This window comes from Lycium barbarum, chromosome 12 (genome assembly GCF_019175385.1).
Source record: "Lycium barbarum isolate Lr01 chromosome 12, ASM1917538v2, whole genome shotgun sequence".
Taxonomy (NCBI): domain Eukaryota; kingdom Viridiplantae; phylum Streptophyta; class Magnoliopsida; order Solanales; family Solanaceae; genus Lycium; species Lycium barbarum.
The window spans coordinates 105,595,985-105,617,025 of record NC_083348.1 but is presented as its reverse complement, the minus strand read 5'-3'; the positions used below and the strand labels follow the sequence as shown (position 1 = coordinate 105,617,025).

General features: G+C 32.9%; 3 protein-coding genes across 3 annotated transcripts; all 3 read right to left on the bottom strand.

The window, feature by feature from the left end:
- Positions 1 to 12: 12 nt before the first annotated feature.
- LOC132625075 (mavicyanin) lies at positions 13 to 1,430 on the bottom strand. The gene is made up of 2 exons (XM_060339851.1): positions 1,158 to 1,430; positions 13 to 542 (listed from the first exon to the last, which is right to left on the bottom strand). The coding sequence occupies exons 1-2, from the start codon at positions 1,324 to 1,326 to the stop codon at positions 199 to 201; spliced, it is 513 nt and encodes a 170-aa protein (XP_060195834.1). The 5' UTR covers positions 1,327 to 1,430; the 3' UTR covers positions 13 to 198.
- A 2,190-nt stretch (positions 1,431 to 3,620) lies between these two features.
- LOC132622740 (triacylglycerol lipase 2-like) lies at positions 3,621 to 11,352 on the bottom strand. The gene is made up of 9 exons (XM_060337399.1): positions 10,932 to 11,352; positions 9,972 to 10,082; positions 5,535 to 5,675; positions 5,294 to 5,404; positions 5,059 to 5,202; positions 4,929 to 4,969; positions 4,765 to 4,844; positions 4,563 to 4,658; positions 3,621 to 4,018 (listed from the first exon to the last, which is right to left on the bottom strand). Exons 1-9 carry the CDS (start codon positions 11,136 to 11,138, stop codon positions 3,696 to 3,698), a joined length of 1,254 nt encoding a protein of 417 aa, XP_060193382.1. The 5' UTR covers positions 11,139 to 11,352; the 3' UTR covers positions 3,621 to 3,695.
- A 5,389-nt stretch (positions 11,353 to 16,741) lies between these two features.
- On the bottom strand, positions 16,742 to 19,716 carry LOC132621882 (uncharacterized protein At3g27210-like). The gene is made up of 3 exons (XM_060336354.1): positions 19,303 to 19,716; positions 17,715 to 17,795; positions 16,742 to 17,399 (listed from the first exon to the last, which is right to left on the bottom strand). Exons 1-3 carry the CDS (start codon positions 19,502 to 19,504, stop codon positions 16,972 to 16,974), a joined length of 711 nt encoding a protein of 236 aa, XP_060192337.1. The 5' UTR covers positions 19,505 to 19,716; the 3' UTR covers positions 16,742 to 16,971.
- Positions 19,717 to 21,041: the final 1,325 nt, after the last annotated feature.

The following is a 21,041-nucleotide window of genomic DNA, read 5'->3' as shown; positions in this document are numbered from 1 at the left end:
ACAAGAAGAGTGTAATCAACAATACAAACAAATTACTGTCATTATTCAAAGTCTTAACAAAATTTGAAGTAAAAGAATCACAATACATCACATGAACAACTTACGGGACAAAATTAACATAGTGCTCCACTCCGTATAAATACCAGCTACTCCGCCTCATCAAGTGCAAAACATTGAATCATTAAGCAAAAATATTTCTTATAACAGAAAGACTATAGTTATTTGTATAGTCAAAGTTGCAGCAATGAAAGCGAAGAACGGAGTAGAAATCCGAAAAGAAGCTGCAGAAGAGGAGCTAGGTGTGGAAGAGGCAGCCTGATTAGAAGGTGCACTTCCAGTAACAGTTGTGATTTTAAGCTTCATTCCCTGGTTACAGTGACCTGCTGTTCCACAAGCAAAGTATCGAGTCCCTGGCTTGTTTAGTTTAACAACATCGTTGCCCGCACTCATCGAGTTCACGGAACTGCTTATATCACAACTCTTGTATGAGCTTTCACCCTCGAGTTCTACAACACTGTGAAGTCCTGGATTGTACCTAAATGCTGCAAAAATATCGAAAAATTGTAGCTAAATGATCAATAAACTAAAAAGTTTAGTTCTCTATTCAAACAAGGTATGCAGATTACTAGTACAAGTCTATCGAATGAAATCTAAAAGAATCCACTTGAGCTTTGTCAAAACAAATCAAATTAACATTCAAGACTCATCTCGTCCAAAATTTATTTGGGACAAGATAGGTTGGTAAAGACGAATAATAAAGTCATAACTCAACCTGCCCAACATGAACACCTTCCCTCCTTTTTTATTTGGTGTTTTTTTTTATATAAAAAGGGTGAAAACTAATGTATTTTTCTTATATTATTAGCTTAGTTATTCCATATTTACATAATTCTAATTCTCAATCTCCAAACTTGACTTCATATGTTTGACTTTATGTTGCATTTTGACCCGTTTCAACCCAATTATTTGATGGATCATTTTTGGATTCAGCCCGTTAGGTCTGGATTCAACTTGTTAGGTCAAGTCAACAAATGTGTTGTGACACAACTAGTTTAAACTTAGACGAGTTAAGCATTGTTAAACACGTGTTGATTTTGCTACCTCTAATTCTACCTGATTTTGGTATAAACGCACAAATAAATGAGCAATTAACATACCTAGTGTATCTCCAACTTTGAATGTCTGACCAGAAGACCAGGATTTGAAATCAGTGGATTCATCCCATCCTTGGCTTCCTCCAACAACGTGTTGGGCCGCCATTGCTGTTTTCTGGATCATAACCGCTACAATAACAAAAATAAACAAAGATTTGCGTAGAGCCTCCATATTGGTTGTAATAAATTGATTTTTTCCACACTTGCTTTCACAGCTTATAAATAGGTAGTAGCTAGTTTTTTGAGATAAACCTGACCTTCAATTTAGGAAACAAGAAGAAGTTTGGTATATAGTATATACAACAGCTGTACACATATGATTGTCATCTTATTTGTTTGGTAGTTGGTACCTACAAATCTTGGATCTCAAGAATGTTTATATTTCTGAAGTTTCTTTTGTAAGTATAGTAGTTGGTGCACTGCATGGAATATTGATAACAATGGTTTATACGTACTATTTCCTGCTTGCTGTTCACATTATTTTGTGCTGATTGTACAAAAATAGGAGAATAAGCTTGCTTAATTAACACACTTAGTAAGCGCTTCAACATAAAAAATACTAATATTTGAAAAGAAGTAGTATTTGCAAAAAAAAAAAAAAAAAAGGTTGAAAATCAGTATTTTGAAATTGAAGTTGTGTTTGAACATCTATTAATTTGAAAAAATGTTGAAGGTTGTGAGTAGGGGTGTACATGGACCGGGTTGGTTCGGATTTTTTAAAGACCAAACCAAACCAATTGCATCGGGTTTTAAATTTATAAACCAAACCAAACCAATAAAAGTCGGGTTTTTCAACCTCAGGTTTTCTCTGTTTTTTCGGGTTGGTCGGGTTTTTCGGGGTTTTTTTCGATAAAGTCTTCATACAAAACATATAATTTGTACTTCAAATATTTCTTTAGTCCTAGTAACATACGACTATCTAATTAAGATATTTATTAAGAAAATAACACAAAACGTGAGATGAGAAATGAAATTGTACTAAAATATTCAACAAATTTTTTTTAGTGAAATTGCATAAAATAAAATGATCATAATCTAAAAGTACTAAGTCATGCTACAATAAATACGGCTAATTTATAAGACATGTAGAAAATGATCATAATCTAAAAGTACTAATTCATGCTAAAATAAGTACGGTAATATGTATTAATTACATGACTAGATATTAAAGAAAAAAATAAAATTAAGTTATATATTTTCACTTTCTAAACTAATATAAAACTAAATAATAGATATCAACATTATTGTCATTCTAGTGTTAGATATGAATTACTTTTGTTAGCATTAGTATTGATTTGATTTTTGTTGAGTTTTATTTGAGTTACTAATATCATTGGGCTATAAAATTTGTTGGACCATTCAAAATTCTAATTCCAAGCTTGAAATAATATGTTAAAAGATAAAAAAATTATGAAAAAGTTAAAGAAACATTTATAAATTACATTATAAATAAATATTTTAATGTATAAAATATGTTTGAAATTTTATAAATATAATTTCGGGTTGGTTTGATTCGTTTTGGCTTTTTTTAGTTAAAACCAAACCAAACCAATAGTGTTCGGGTTTTTCTTTTTAAAACCAAACCAAGTCAAACCAAATCACTAGTCAGGTTTTTTTTTTGGTTTGGTTCGGATTATCGATTTGGTGCGGTTTATCGGTTTGCTTTGTACACCCCTAGTTGTAAGTGGGAAAAAATTTCACTTTTAAAATCACTTTTTCAAAATGTAAATTAAAAAAAATCTGTCCAAAATATATAACCAACCGCTATTTTGAAAAAGAAATCATGTCCAAACAGGCCTACGCGTTGAGTGTGAGGGAATGCTAAGCAAATAGTTCTGGTTGGTCCATTGATTTTTCGCAGACTTGGGTTTTAATCAAAGTTGCCACTTTCTTTCTTTTGAAGGTTAGGTGCTACTGATTTCCAATAATAGGTGAAATAGAGTTTTGTCGACAGATTACTTTAATTAGATTTAGTAGGTGATACAAAGACGTGCATTTTAGGCCATGCAAGACCTTTTGGAAATAAAAATATCACCTTTTTGCCAATTTAATCTTATGTTCCCTTAAGCGTAAAGTCAAAACCATTAGTGACGATAATTGGTCACCGTTCGTGCTCTTCTAAATACTTCATGAGTCAAATTATACATCTATCTTTTCGCAACACATTTCTTTACTCCGGATTTCGGATGATAAATATTTCTCGGAACATGGAGTGTGAACCAAACCATGTTTAAACTGAAATTGAGATATTGATGCAAATTTTTCTCCTCTGAATTAGATAGATTCATATTTGAAGTAATAAAATGAATTCAACAATCTCTGCTCATGGAAGGAGCCTTTGTTACTCCTTCCTCTGATCCTTTTTATTTGTTATTTAAGATTTTGACGCACTCATTAAGAAAATAGTAGATTGAATTTTCTATTTAAAATTATTATAATTTCATAACACTTGAGCATGCAAAATGACCTAGTACAATACGAAAACTCCATCAATAGCTTAGTGTTTTTTTCTTCTTTTTTTTGGGTGCTAAAATCAATAGCTTAGTGTTGGTTTCTAAAGAAGGTGACAATCTGGTTAAAGACAATATCTTTAGCAGTAATTCCCATAATAAAATCAGCATGAGCATATTCCTTGACATATTGAACATGTAATTTGTCCACGTCGTGGAATTTGAGGTAATCGAGTAACGTCTCCACATCTTTAGAATCAGATAGAGCATCTTGGCCTCCATAGCTGAGAAATAGGGGAAGGTCTCGAGGGATATTTGCCAAATTATATTGTGGAGGTTTAGCCTCACCATAATGTGCCAAATTGTAACTGGTTCTCCCATAGTCGTATTTCCTTAGGATTCCATCTCTAGCAGCTGCATTTAATTAATGATTGCAGTTAATTGAAATAAGTAGCAACATGACTAATGAAATTGTTAAGCTCTATGATTAGGGATTGATTTCACGTATTTATCATTGAACTTTACTCTGTGTAACGGTAGCTTCACAAAGCTAGTAAAGTAATTTAATTTTATTCACTATAACAGTAAAATTGCAATTTTTTTTTTTTTTTTGTAATTTACCCACTATAATAACAAAGTGAAAAAACTTTTACTCAGGATGGAAATAAAATGATCTTTTTTTGGGTCAACAAAATAAAATGACCTTGATGGTGGGTCTTGTTATTATAAAGGATGAATAAATTATGGTTTTACTATTATAACTTGTATAGTTACAGTCAATTCAATAGGACAAAAAATAGCTTTGTGATTTTACTAATATAGTGGATAATTTTAGTGACTAATGTTATAGTGAACAAAGTCAAATTACTTTACTGTGCTATAAAAGTACTATTGTGACTTTATTATTGTAATCGATAAAATTTAATGACCATACACTTATATTATTGAAGAGACTTACTTTGAGCTAAATGCACAAAGTTCTTGGTTGATGTGGGTTGAGGCGCGTTCTTCAAGAATAAATCGACCGTGGAGGCATTTAGACAACAATTTTTCCCTGTAACCACGTGGAAAGTAATTAAGCTTTTAATTATTGTGATGGCAAATGCAAATGACTTCGTCAATTACCGAAGAATAGGTCGAATTAGTAATTAGATTAGTACCGGTAATTGCAGTCAGGAAGTCATAACAATCAACCCCAGGCTGAAGACACAAGGCCTTGACAAAATTAGACACAGGCGGACTGGAAAGAAAAAAAAAAAGAATGTCATCAGTTGAGAAGATTGAGAGAAACAAAAATAAGTTGTAGCTAGTCATAAGTGATTACCTTAATGGATTAAATTCAGCAAGACCGAATATAGTAGTGATCTGTTGATATAAGCACACATATATAATTATCGCCATCAAGTTTAATTATAAAGAATTAAAAAAAGATTCTAATTTTGCACTTAAATTACCTCGCCAACAAAGGATTTGGCTGCAACCACACCAAGTGCAGTGGTCATATGGCTCAAGTAAGCGATTGGGCTGAGCAAAGCTGCTGATTTTATCTTGTCTGTTTGTCTTCCTTCTGAGAATGATGCCAAAGCTACCAAAGTTCCCTATAATAACAATTTCATAATACATTCATCTAATTAGTTTATAAGTTATAGTACCAGAGAATGTTGAAACGATTTTTTATTCTGAACCTACCAATGAATGGCCCACGTAGTGAGTTTTCTGTCCAGTTTGTTTGTAGACAAGGTTGATGACAGTGGGTAAGTCATGGACTACAAGATCATCCCATGACCAATTCCAGTAGTCCTGTGTACCAGAATTTAGACTCATAAGATATATTATATTAAAAATTATAGAATTAACTTATTAAGAATTATAGAACTAGTTTTAAAGATTAAGAATGTGTTATTGATTAAGGAGGATTTGAAGGAGATACCGGATTATTAGGATCAAGATTGACATGGCGCTGGCTGTATCGTGTTCCTCTGGTGTTGGCAATCCAAACATCAAAGCCGCTGTCTGCTAAAATCATTGCTAGTGATTGTTCTGGTGAATTCATTAGCCACGTTACTCCGTCCTGCAAAACATCCAAATTAAATTTGTTTAACTCTTCCTCCACAATCGACAATTTCTGTCAGCACTGTTAATCATACGTGTCCATATTTTGTATTCGTTTTGGAATAGTAAATCTGTCGTATTTACTCAAAGACAAGCTTTGCCTCTTCTAAGCAAGACCTATTCCCGCCGGAAACAACTTGCAATGTTTTGCGGATTCACAAAGATTGGGCTAGGTTTAGTTCACCTCAACTATTTTACCAATATATGTGCTATCTTCAATCAACATAGACATCGACTAATTTTGTTTTAGATATATATAAAAATAAATTACAAAGTGTCGATATTGTAATTGAAACTTGGCTGTCTCATCACTTTTATTTATTGATCACCGGGTCACGTCTTGATTAATGCTGATACAAAAACTTTTTTTAATATACCTACAAGCATATAAAGGAGCATTTTGTAAGTTACCTTCTCGTGAGCAGCTGCGCAAACGGCCAATAAGCCAGCCCATATATATCCCAGTGTCTGCTTTGTCTAAATTCTATGGGATTGAGACAAAATGAGGATTTCATGCATCATTACGTGGCTTAAGGTACAGACGTACGGCCGACTTAACTAGAACATCTTATAATTTTTAGGATAGGAGCGAAGCAAAGTTTTCTACTAGATATACTAGATCTTAATTTTCCACTAGAATAATATCTAAATTTAACAGCTAGAGAGGGCTATTAAAATATACTGGACGTTGAACAAAGTTCGGTGGAATAAGTTTCAAGGAAAAAACATTACTCCTCCGTCTCAAATTGTCATGATGTCTAAAAATAGTTGTCTCAAATGATTTATCATTTTAGAAATTAAGATAAGTTTACTTCCTTTTTTCCATTTTCCCTTAGTTTTAATTATTCTTGAAGACTGTAAGCACCCCAATTATAGAATGATGTTATGATTGTTCAAATACCGCTGAAGGATAAAATAATTAAAACCTTCTCATAATTAACAATTTTTTAAGAAACATATAAAAGAAATCATAATAGATAATTTGAAACGGGGAGAGTAATAACCAAACGCTATATATATATATATATATATATATATATATATATATATATATCCTTGCTAAACTAGCCACGTTGTAAATGATAGACCACATTGGGATAAGGTCCCAACTGATTGTGAGGCTGTTTGGATTGGTTTATAAGTTGTTTATAAGCTGTTTTCAGCTTTTTTGAGTGTTTGACTAACCAGCTTAAAGCCATTTTGTGCTTACAATAAGGGGCAATTCCCTTCTTTTGGGGTGGTCTTTAAATTTTGCCCCTCATATTTGAAATCTTTAAATTTTGCCCTTCGCTAAATCCCATGTGTTTCAGGTTCGAACCCCCACACAGTTAAAATTTTAAAAACAATTCGCAAGACAGAGTTTAAATTTCGCTATGCCCCTATCGGCATACACTTGTGAAGGAATTAGCAAAGTTATGCCGGACCTGGCATACTTATGCCTTATGGGCAGACTTGGCATAAGTATGCCGGTTTCGGCATAACTTTGATAATTCCTTCACAAGTTTATGCCGGATTCGGCATAAAAGTTTGCCCATTAAAAGTATGCCCCCATCGGCATAAACTTGTTCAGGAATTACCAAACTTATGCCGATGGGGGCATACTTATGCCTTATGGGCAAACTTTGCCTTGAAGCATATATGTGTATTTTTTTTTTAACTTTTCAAGGTAAACCTTTAGTAATCCCTTAACTAAAAGTGTGCCCATAAAACATAACTAAAAGTATGCCCCATAAGGCATAAGTTTTCCTTAAGGCATAACTAAAAGTTTGCCTTATAAGGCAAAGTTTAAATTTTGAAGTTTGCCCATTAAAAGTATGCCCCCATCGGCATAAACTTGTTCAGGAATTACCAAACTTATGCCGATGGGGGCATACTTATGCCTTATGGGCAAACTTTGCCTTGAAGCATATATATGTATTTTGTTTTAAACTTTTCAAGGTAAACCTTTAGTAATGCCTTAAATAAAAGTGTGCCCATAAAACATAACTAAAAGTATGCCTCATAAGGCGTAAGTTTTCCTTAAGACATACCTAAAAGTTTGCCTTACAAGGCAAAGTTTAAATTTTGTATGCCCCCTCCGGCAGACTTTTAGTTATGTTTAACTAAAAGTCTGCCGGAGGGGGCAGACTTTGCCTTGAGGGGCAGACTTTTAGTTATGCCGGATCTGTCATAACTTTAACTTTTTCTTAAAGATTGTATGCTGGATCCGGCATACAATCCCCAGTCCTGCCTTGCGAAATTATTTTTTTATTTTATGCCTGAGCGGGGGTTCGAACCCAGAACTTCATGGATTCGCTCATCTTTCCAAGCAAAGGGCAAAATTTAAAGACCACAAATATGAAGGGCAAAATTTAAAGACCACAAATTTGAGGGGCAAAATTTAAAGACCACCCCAAACGAAGGCAATCCGTGCAAAAAAATGTACAATAAGCCCAAAAAAATAATTGGGCCCATTTGACTTAGCTTATCTAAAACAGCTTATAAGCTGTTTTTTTTAAGCCCATCCAAACAGGCTCTGTAACCTGAGCAACACGACGAGGAAAGCCGCGCAGTTTCACTGTTATGTCCCTATGGTTTCACACGTAAATCCTCCCCTAGCGAAATTATGAGAGCTTCGTCTTTAAGCTATAATGAAAAAAAAAATTATAGTATTCTTATTTTCTGTTTGGGAAAGACCGGGGGGGGGGGGGGGGGGGGGGGACACACCAGTCACAAATAGGGGTGTACAAAGTAAACCGAAAAATCGCACCAAACCGATAAATCGAGTCAAATCGAGAAAAAAACCCGACTAGTGGTTTGGTTTGACTTGGTTTGGTGTTGGAAAAAAAAACCCGATCATAATTGGTTTGGTTTGGTTTTAGCTAAAAAAAGTCAAACCGAACCAAACCAACCCGACATTACATGTATTCAATTTTTAAAATATTTTATACATAAAAATATTTATTTGTAAAATAATTTATAAATATTTCTTAAATTTTTTATCTATTATCATATTATTCAAGCTTGAACTTAGAATTTTGAATATCAATAAGTTTTATATCCTATGGATGTTAGTAACTCAAATAAAGTTCAAACCAAAACCAACTCAACACTAATCCTAACAAAAGAAATTCAATTTACCACTAGAAATGACAATAATGTTGGATATCTATTCTTTAGTTTTGCATAATTGATTTAGAGAGTAAAAATACATAACTTAAGTTTTTTTTTTCTTTGTCATATAATTAATACTTATTTTAGCATGACTTAGTATTTTCAGATTATGGTCATTTTCTTTTATGGCTTGTTAATTAGCAATATTTATTTTAACCGATTATATTAGCTTTTGTTGAATATTTTAATACAATGTCATCACTCTTCTCACATTTTGTGTTATTTTCTTAAGAAACACCTTAATTATATAATTGTATCTTAGTAGGGCTAAAGAAATATTTGAAGTAAAAGTTATATGTTTTGTATCAAGACTATTCCGAAAAAACCCCGAAAAACCCGAGGTTGAAAAATCCGAATTTTATTGGTTTGGTTTGGTGTATAAATTTTAAAACCGGATGCAATTGGTTTGGTTTGGTGTTTAAAAAATCCGAACCAACCCGGTCCATGTACACCCCTAGTCACAAATCTACATCAAATAAATTCCTGCTAGGAAATAAATGAAGCTCCCATCCCTATGTTCCAGACGTTACAACTATAACCATTCAATGAGACCAAATAATTACTAACTGTTTAAGGTGAGGATCCCTCATTGATAGATAAAAACTGGTGGTACATTATAGATCACATGTATGATGTAACATCAGTTTTTAGATGCGAAAAAACAAACAATTAAGGGAAATGAAATGCCGGATTGAATCGTTAAAACATGACAAAACCTTGCTAGATGCCACAGTATTTCCCTAATCCCTACGAGTCATGTACTCCTACGAAGAACAAAAACGAGCTTTTGTGTAAATATCATGATGTAACTTGTAAATCTAATGATGGATTAAATTAGAAATAAATAGGTCTTGGTTTAAATGAATAATGCTCTCTAAATCAGACCAAAGTTGTAGTTTTTGAAATTCATAGGTCTTGGTTTGAGAAAAAAATAATAATAACCGCACGATTAGAGAATTTCATGGTACTAAATAGACTCAGATATGTTTTCACATTTAGCTTTTTTTTTTTTTCTTTTTTCTTTTTTTGTCTAACATGATAGACGATATTGGAATAATATAGTTTTTTTTTCCTTAAGTTATTGTCCAACATGCATGCTTACCACCAATACTCCATGCTGCAATAAAACTGGCTGCCTATTCTGCCCACCACCACCAACACGGCCTTCCGGAATTCTTTGCACACTTAGTATATATCCATCCTCAGTAGTCACCTGAAAAATCATAAATTGAAGAAACACATGTAAAATCCACACACACAAAAAAAAAAAAAAAAAAAAAACATGTAACATTCATTGTTTAACGAAGGACATTTGGAGCATTTTAATATTATTTTATTAATATATTAAAGTGCCTCATTTAGTCCTAATTACTCCTACACTTTGTGGCCATAAAGTTGGCAGAAGTGGTCTACTTTTCCTCACGTTTTTTGTGCCTTTAATTGGCCATTACTTTTTTTTTTAATTACCTCATTATTCATATGAGTTATGGATGAATGTGATTTTATTTTCTTTTGTAACCTCCTACTCATAATTCTTCCATATTCTCCATATTTACACCATCTTAATACCTCATTATTCCACTCTTTCATCCAATTTAATTTAAGGATGAATTTTTCAACTATAAATAGTTTGTCATCTTTATTTTGTGGAGGTAGAGAAAAATATATACTTTGGAGAGTTCTTAAAAAGTGAGGAAAATAAAAGAGAGTTTATTAGTTGAAGGAAGGTGTTCTTCTTTTTGGTGAAGTTTTGGACTCAACATCTTGTCCAGAGTTTGTTGAGTTATACGACGTGATCGGGCTGTTGTATCCTAGAAGGGACAAGTCAAAAAGATTACTGCTGGACCGGTAAATTTGCTACAGTGGGCTTGAATCTCTTTAAAGAGAGCGGGATATCCGCGCAGCAGCCGAAGATATTTTTATTTCTTCATTTTATTTTTCAATTGTAATTGTAATTTTATTGTATTATCACCAACATTTAATCCGGTGAACAAAGCCCTTCTAATGTGGCAAAAAACAGGGGAGCTAGTCAGAGGGACTGAAATCAAGGAAATTTAATTACCTCATATTCCTGGCACTTATAACCATGAATAGTCACAGAGGTAGCGCACATTGCACTTTGCGTTGCAGCATTCAGGCCATTTTCATTAGTAACAACGCCAAGAAAACCTCTCATGCTCGACCCAAATGTTGGATGAGACTCAAACACTAAGATTATTAATGTCATAAAGCCCAAAAAGCCTAAATTTGACAATCTATGCAGCGTCATTCTGCTTGTGCCAATCAATTTTCTTAAGTTTAGACGTTGAGGTGTTGGGCTTTGAAAGTGATGTAAAATATTTATAGACGGAAAGAAAAGAGATAGAGAAGGTGGGAAAACGATTTCTTCTTTAGTTTAATTTGTTCTCTCGACTTGCCAACTAAGTGGACAATCTTGTTTCTGATTTCTTGATTTTCGAAACGGTGTGGAGAATTTGTCACTTTGCTTTCTCGAGTCAGTTTCTCTAGTGAGAATTGAGAATTTTGGAGGAATGGGTGTTGGAGCCCACTATATTTGGATGTTTTATGCGTTGCAAGATAATCTATGTAGAACGTCAGTCAGGAATGGGGTTGTTTTCTTGATGTTGAAACTCAACGAATTACTGTAAACAAATTTTGAAGCTAATTTACTCAACTTGTGTAGGGATTATCTGGGATGGATTACACTTGGCAGCATTTGCGAGAATATGGGACTCATTTTGTTGCACATGTTACTTATCTATTTGGCTCCTTCTATAATAGTGCCTAATAATGGGTAGATTATAGTTGTGATCTTTGGATATGCGGCTTAAATCCAGTTAAATCTCCAAAACAGGAATAAGTAACTGCAACTTGTTAGGTTTTCCACTTGTTTAGGAAATAGCATCTACATCGAATCATCTTGTGATAACCGTTCAACGAGATTTTATAACCTTTACTGCTTCCACTAAGCTAATTTTTTATGCTCTTTGTACATGCTGACTTTTTCACCGTTTTCTTTCTTCAATTGGACCTTCGCACAACAACTTAGTACCCATTGCTATTTAAACAAGCAAACGGCAAAAAAGGAAAAACAACCCATTGAAATTTTAAATATAATATGTCATCCGGACGCTAAAGTATAATGTGATGGCTTTTGAAGATAGTAACCAAGTGGGACTGGATTTGAACGTGACCAAGTGGGACTGGATTTGAACGTTCCTTTGGTTTAGCATCCTACCTAGCAAAGAATAGAAAATACTAGTGTTTAAATTATATGCACGGAGTACAAAATATTTACAGATACAATGGTCACTTAGAAGTTGGTAAATAAATAAATAATAAGTTATGAAAAGCATTAATTGATAAGGGAAAAGGTGCAAAAATACCCCCTCAACTTTGCGATTTAGAGCAGATATACCCCTCGTTACAAATGTGATGTATATATAATCCTGTCACTACAAAATGACGCAAGTATACCCCTGTCGTTACAAAATAGTGGAAATATTTCCTTTTCGCTGACGCGATTTTAAGAAAATAATTATTTAGGTTGTTTTTTAATTAAAAAAAATGTCACGTGACTTTAAAAAAAATCTACCTATTTTTTTTTTAATAGACATATTTTTTTGAAGCCACATGGTAATTTTTTCCCCTAGTGTGTCGGGTCTGGTTTGTTTTAAAAGATATCTTCGTGACTTTAAAAAAATAAGTCTACCCACTTTTTTAGACAAACCAGACCTGACCCACCAGAAGAAAATTGCTATGTGTCTTTAGAAAAGTATGTCTACTAAAAAAAAATCGGTAACTTTTTTTTTTTTAAAGTCACGTGACAAAAAAAAACCTAAATGATATGTTTTTTAATCTCGTCAGCTAAAAGGGTATATTTGCACTATTTTGTAACAGCAGGAGTATATTTGCACCATTTTGTAACGACATGGGTATATTTGCACCATTTTGTAATGACAGGGGTATATTTGCATCATTTTGTAACGGCAACGGTATATATACACCACTTTTGTAAGGAGATATGTATTTGCTCTAAATCACAAAGTTGTGGGGTATACCAATTGATAATTCAGTATAAATGGTGATTAACTTCCTATCACGTGAACTAATTATGTTAAAAAAGTTACACCGTCAAGGTACTCAACTTAAATCCTAGAACATATTTGGTTGTTGCGTGGCTCTAACTGTCCCAAGTTTTATGGGCAGCCCCGTATGACCCAACTTTCTTATTAGGTGGGGGAAACAAAATATAACAAGAAAGAAAAAGGAAACGAAGTTGGGATAACGCTGCAATGGGCAAATTAAATGTCCCACGTCAGAGCAAACATACATGAGCATATGGAATCCGTTTGATATGGTTATGTATGTAATTATAAGGACAACACACTTCACGTCCCGAAACGTTCCCAAATATAAAACCACAATCACAATTATAGGTTAATAACATTAATAGTAACGATAACGTTAGAAAAAATAATGGGAAATATCATAATGAGCTTTGGATCTTTTTACTCCGTTCAAATCCCATTACTTAAAAAAGAGTAAATTCAGAAATCCTTTTCGGTAACACTGAAAAAAAAAAAAAAAAACGTGTTCGATTTCAATTGAGCAATTTAAATTATAAGGAACATGGTAATGATATCTCATTTAACTTAAATATAGGTTCTCTGTATTAGAATCTGCTACTTGAGTTAATATTTTATGTACCATAACTGATAATCAATTAATGCTGCCATGTATATGTAATAATTTTTTTTAAAACTATCTATTTATGTTTTCTCCCCTCCTTTTTTAACTTAGGATCATAATGAAACCTTTTCCCTTTATCATGACTTGCAAAATTAGCCCATAAAAGTACTTTTTTTTTTGTAAAATTTTCACAAACAGCTACCTTTTAGCTCCTTCTAACAACGTATAACTATATATTCTACATTTACAATTCGTAGTTGGATGACCTATATTTAGCTAGTAGACGCATCGACTTAAATATAAGATAAATATAACGGAAATACACACGCTGAGAAAACTGAAAGTGCTATATTTATGGAAACAAAATCTATTCCAATTTAAATTAAAATCAGTTTTTAATGTTCCCTGATTCACGCAAATATCCTCCCATTCCATATCTGATCTCATATCTCATTCAAACAGCTAACAAATTCAAAAAAAAAAAAAATTGAATTCAAAAAGTACATTCATATTTTTAACCAAAAAAAAAAAGGTTCAAAAACTAGTTCATAAAAAAACTTTGAAAAAGAACAATATCAAACCAGTGAACAGAACTCGTTTTAAACGACGAATATATAATTGAATTCATCTATTGAAATATCGAATTAAAGCTGAGTTCATAATTGAGGTAACAACGTTTTCACTGCAACTTTTTGATTTTTTTGATTTTTCTAAAATATATGAAAAATATATCTGAAATATAGTCAACAGAAACTAGAATAAGTAATATTGAACATAATAATCAAAATACAATTAAAATATAGTCATAATTGAGGTAACAACGTTTTCACTGCAACTTTTTTATTTTTTTGATTTTTCTGAAATTTTTCTAAATATAGTCAAAATATATGAAATATAGTCAACAGAAATCAGAATAAGTTATATTGAACATAATAATCAAAATACAATTGAAATATAGCAAAAATATATAGATATGAAAAACAACTACTAAAATATCAATCCAAAACATTAGGAATTGAAAACTCAGGAAGTAACGAAAAAAAATGAAAATATAGGTTAAATACACGGTGAAACGTAAAAATCAATATAGAATCTTACTTTTTTTGGGAATTAGATTTGAATTATGAGTGAAATTAATGAGTAGTTAATTAGAGATAAACAAGGAAGTTGAACTATTATAAAACTGATTTGAAATTGGAGGAAATTAAGGGATATTGGGCATAATGGCGTGTATTTAGGGGGATAGGAGAGAGGGACCTTTTTTTTTGCTTAAATTTAGGGGTGTGGGAAGTTACCAGATGAGTGGTAAAAAAGTGATAGTTATAGGAAGTAAATATGTTATATTTTAGCTACTAAATATAATTATTGTAAAGTTTGGTTATGTTCCATAAATAGTTAATAATGTAAGCTATGCCAAGTAAATTTTACTTTTTTTTTTTTTTTGCGCAGATTGTCCTTCTTTTGAGGTAGTCTTTAATATTTGTCCCTGAAATTGCTAGTCTTTAATTTTTTGCCTTCACTTAAAAAGGTAGCCAAAAATATCCTGAGGTTCTAAGTTTGAACCCTCGCTCAGTAAAATAAATAAATAAATAAAAAATGCAAGGAAAGGCTTTTGCAAAATGTCTGTTTTATGCGACAGACTTTGCCTTAAGGCATAACTAAAAGTTTGCCTTACAAGACAAAGTTTGTCGTCTTCGGTGTAGGTTCTATGTAACTTCGCCCGAATAGGCATTAGTTCATAGAATACCTTCCGAAACTATTACTATTATTTTCGACTTTGCTGGGTTTCGAACCCAGAACCTCGGGGTATTTTCGACCACCTTTATAAGCAAAGGGAAAAAATTAAAGACCAGCGAATTGAGGGGCAGAAATTACAGACCAGTCCGTATGAAGGACAATTGTGCAAATTGGCAATGAAAGTATGATCCGCTCAACCCACTAGGTAACCCAAATTGACTAATGAAAAATCTCGTTAAAATACTTTCAAAAAAAAAAAATTAAAATATTTTTTTATTTGATATCTCATATATAGCAATAATATGGAAGAATACAGTGTTTTAGGTACTAAAATTATAAATGTAGAAACAAAGAAATTAAAATATAATAAGAATTGGGCGAGTTAGTTTATGGCCCACTTCTTAGCCTATTTCAGTCCAAGCAACTTTTGGGCAGGTCAATAACTCGTCCATTTATTAACTGATCCCTTTTTGACCCGCCTAAATTCTGTCGAGAAATTTGGAGGATTGCCCTTCGCTAGGGTTAGTCTTTAATTTTTGTCCCTCAAATTGTTGATCTTTAATTTTTGTCCTTCACTAAAAATCCCTTGATTTCAAGTTCGAACCCTCGTTCAGTCAAAAATTAAAAATAAATAAATCGCAAGACAGAGTTTTGAAGGCAAAATTCTACCTTGCGAATTCAAACCTCTGCCTTGCGAAATTCCTTTTTTTTATTGAGCTGGGGTTCGAACGCAGAACCTTAAGATATTAGGCGAAGGACAAAAATTAAAGACCACCAATTTGAGGGGAAAAAATTAAAGACCACCCTAAAAGAAGGACAATCCGCGAATAAAATGATTTATGTCCAACCCGTCCATTCGACACCCCAAGTTATGATGGACGTGAGCTTTTTTGGGCCTCAAAAATGACTAAAACCTTCTGAGTTTTCACTGTCCTGCGCCTCGGCCAGGTCTGTCCAGTTAGCCTTGGGCTCTTTAGCCCTTTAAGAGGCTTAGAAAAATGCAATCTCTACTATGTTACTTGTTCAAGGAAATGAACAATCTCTAGTCTCCTTCATACTTATATCTAGCCTTAAATTCCAAAATTGAAGTTTCCTGCAGAAAGGCAAGTCCCACCATATGTACAACAATGCAAAGTTTTACTAAATAATAACAAAATTAGGTTCCTTTTATGTTGAGTTTCCACGTCAGTGTGGTGATGGAAAATTGGTCTTTTATATGATTTTGGGCAATCTTCACCTCATGAGCTAGTTTTTGGAAATAAGTTAGGTCCGAGTTTCATTATAAGTAACCTAATGACTGGAGGTTAGGCGAGGACGATTTGGTTGTTGGATATTAGGGCACTGAGTTAAGGGGATTTTTTTTTTCCGGGTTAAACCACCTCTCAGCAGACGTGTTTTTATGAAGGCAAACAAAAAATAGAAGAGAGATGTGAATCAGATCACTGAGGAATGAAGAAGAAACATATACATAAACGGAATATGTCCTCGTTAATTTATTAACAAAGCCGTTCTTTATAACTTTATACACCGTAAGTGTGTGCCAACGCACACCCAATCTTATGGCCCTCAGGTTCAGTTGGATACTGAGGGTCAAATTGCATATCTAAAGAGGTGCACAATTCCTGGTGCACTTGCACATACATAGAGAACTTATCAAAGCCAGGTTTTAGTTATTAAGCAACGCTATGTGCAGGAGGGCTCATACTCTTCCTCCTTTCCCTAAAGCTGCCAGTTGAGCGCAACCTGGGAAGACAACACTGTGCTGACCTCGGCGATGTGGGCTCACTTTTGAACTTTCTTGTGGGGGTTCTCTTGCCACTAGACACCGGCACATAAGGTGTGCTCAATGTAGATTTAGGTAGATCAGCAGCCAGTCCGTTTTTGTTGTCTTCAGCACCTTGCTCATTGGCATTCCGGTTTCTTGATTCTTTGAAAAGCTCAAGTAAATTCTTCCTCTTGTGTCTTGGAGAAGATTGTGGTAATGAAGTAGGAGGTTTTTCCACAAAAGGGGTTCGATTACCTAACATATTACCAGCCAACATACCCCGATGAACAGGTGTATTTCCACGCGAAGGAGTATTTCCGAGTGACGGTGTAAAATCTGCATTTAAGTAAGACAGAAAATATAAGAATAGATGATGATGACGAGTTTAAATAGAATGTGCTCCTAACATTTTGATCCTTTCTTAGCAATAACTTTGCATTGGTATTGCACTTCTCTTGAACTAAAAACTCCAAGCACCTTCAATACCAGATTGCGTTGATTCCTATTCTTCTAAAATTGACTTGTCAGTCATTACAAGTGATTCAGTTAAATGCACTATAGGGCATTTTCAAGTTTATGAATATAATAACACAAGCAAAAAGATGGAGGGCGAATATGGAAAGAGCATCGGTTATTGAAGGTCTGTCTCACCTCCTTTCACACTAAAGAAGTCGTCGTCACAATCTGACTCCAACCAGGCCTGGGAATCAAAGAAGGTCTCCTCCTTGCTACCTAAACAAAGGAATGCTTCAGGCTATTAGAAAAGATAAAATGTATCAAAAGTTACAAATTATAACGACGATGCACAATAACTTGATCACAATTTATCTATAGACACCAGGCATACTAGCAATGTGGACTCTATTTCATGAAATCAGTTTGAGCATACTAGAGAAACAAAAGACAAAACTGAAAGAAAACATAGATCTTGTCCTTTTCATTATTATTCAACCACAATAACTCAATAAGTAAACATCACATTTGAAATAAATACATCCATCTCAAATAAGCAAGAAACCAGAACTAGTTACAAACTTCTGTTAGCAAACTAAACTATTGTTATGGGTTCAATTGAACCCCGAACTTCCAAATACAAAGTATAAATTTATGTGTAAAAATTCACTAAAATTGCAATAAATAGTAGATATGAACCCATAACTTTAAAAATATAATGGGTTCAATGCTAATAATCTTAAAATTAAACCCATAGAATTTAACTCCTGACACCGCCCCTGGGCATTAGGTGTTTACAGTGAAAAGCTGGACTACATTTTGTCATTGGCATAAGATACACAAAAGAAATTTATTTTGAACAGAGGGAGTGCTATTACCAGCAAAATATTCAAGAAAAGCTCTGAATTAAACAAAATTAGATATGTCAATCTCAATAGTGAGATTAGCACTGCTTGCATAGATAAAGCCAGCCTGATTCACTGTTTACTTTTCGTAATCGGTATACATTAATCATACACGTATAATACATCCGGCAACTATTTTTATAATGACAAACCCATCTGGATAGTGTAAAGAATAATGAAAATAACTTTTCAATTGAATTATTCTCATTAAGCTACAGGGTGTCTTTTTTTGTTTTTTTGTTTTTTTTGGTCTTCCTGAGAGGTCGTCACTAGAAAACTAAAAAACTGTAGTGCCACGACAACATGTGCTGCAGATGGCCCACCAATAAGAGAATTTTGGCATTACACATGATTTTAACTTTTAACAATAGCTCGTTAGTCAATCCTTCCTAACTGCACAAAGGAATGGACAGCAGACAAAATAGAAAAAAGAAAATACTCCTTTTTAATTCAAAGAACATACTAAAATTATTAAAATTGTAATCTTCACGCCACAAACTTTAACTTTTTTCTTATCAAAACAGTTAAATCTCAGTTTCATTAGCAAATAATTTGAAACAGGAAATTGTGTTAATCATGTCATTCCGATCAAACAGAACATCTCTATAATTTTCTTAAACATAACAAAACCAGACAAACAAGAAACTGATTCAGGACAAACAATTATTTTTATAGCAAAGAAACTAGCGAATCATCAGACTAACTGAAAAATTTGTCTTGAGAAAAAAGTAGAGTTTCAAATGAAAAGCATAAATATACCAGTTTTTTCACCAGAAAACCACAAAAAAAAAAAAAAAAAAAAAAGTTAAAGAACATAAAAATAGAAATCCAAGAAAATTAATGCTACAGTAAAACGACAAGATAAAGCAAGAAGATCGCACCATAGTCGCTAAAACTGGTTTTGGGAAGTACCAGTGAATGTTGAGGTTTGAGTTGAGGATCAGGGATTTTGATTTCATCGTTATCCAGTGGTTTATCTTTGATGGGTGACGGACTTACAAGCTTGTCAGTTTTAGATGAAAAAACAAGACGGAACTTCATTGCTGATTTTGAGTCTTTATGCACTGAAGCACATGAACCCATCGCTTACAGGAGGGAAAAAAAAAACCTCAAGAATCTATAAAACAGTCATTACAAGGAGGAGAGGAAAATACACAGAGAGAAAGAGAGAGTGAAGTAAAAGGGGAGAGAAAAAACAAAGGGCGTGCCTTAGCGTCACGCTTTGACAAGGAATGGACAATTGTTGAATACCCCGAGAGCGGAGAGCAAACTTATATCATATGAAAATTGTGGGCGCTTTGAATACCAAGTTTATCGTAATTTGTAATGGAGAAAAGTGGGTCCTACGTAAAAAGGTTAGTATTATTGCAAATAATTTGTTATATGAGATTTGGCTTTTCTTACGAGTTCATAACGTGTACCAAGATGTTTTATATAAGCTGAAATATAGATTATTTACTTTTAATTTTTTAAAAGTAGTTTGGGGTCGTGGTAGGTTAAGGAAACAAAGAAAAAGAATGTGATTCATAAGAATCGAATTTTTTATTTTTGGATAGAAGATATTAAGAATTATTATTAGTCTAACTACTGCTCATAATTCAATAATAAAAATAGATGATTCCAAAAAGAATAATGTAAAAAGATATTGGGGGGATTTACTTTCTTTGTCTCGCTTATAGTTGCAAGTTTATCATTTCGAGTAGCAAGTCACGTGGGCCTAATCCTCCGCGTTTGAATTCTCTCCCTCCAATTAATTCTGCTTTGAGTTTTCCTAAGAATATAAGAGCCGCGGACAAGAATGATGACTATTCAGACTCATTTTTTCAGTAAATTATTTATTTCATTTTTTCTCTAAGAAATAATCAGTTATCAAACTACATTCGTTTTCGCATATCTGACATTTTAAAAATAAGGAATTATTTATTACTCTTCTTTAATTTTCTTATTATTTGAGTGAGACGTTTAACAAATTAAGAGTGAAATAGAATTTGATACTCTCTATCTTCATCCTAATATGTGTGTTTTCGCTTATGTATCAAATTGATATGAGAAGAATTACAATTGTACTTTTTGTATCGCTATTTAACATTGTGTCAAAATTTTAATTTTAAAATATTGAGTTGGCCTTGATTTTAATTTTGAAGATTGGTTAAATTAACTTTTGATAAGTGAAATAGTATCACATTAAAGAAAAGTAAATACTAACTAAAATTATTACTGCCTCCGTTTCATTTCATATGACGGTGTTTGATTGACACGATGTTTAAGAAATAAATGAAGACTTTTAAAATTTGTGGTTTAAAACAAATCATAGAAATTTGTATTGTTAGAAATTATTTCATTAAGGTTAAAAAGATAAATTTAACTTTGAATAGTCACTAAATATAAAATATTGTTGTAAATATTATATTGTATGTCCATTTTACTTGGCCATTTTGTTAGTGTGGTCATTAAGTTTTTATGGCTTGTCTTAGAAGTCATTTTCAACTATGGCTTGTCTTAGAAGTTTTTTTCCTTTTCTATAAATAGAGAAGCTTGTTTGTATTGGAGACATATAGAAAGGAATACACAAAACAAAAGTTAGAAGAAACAATTGATATAGTCCTATTGTTTCCTATAT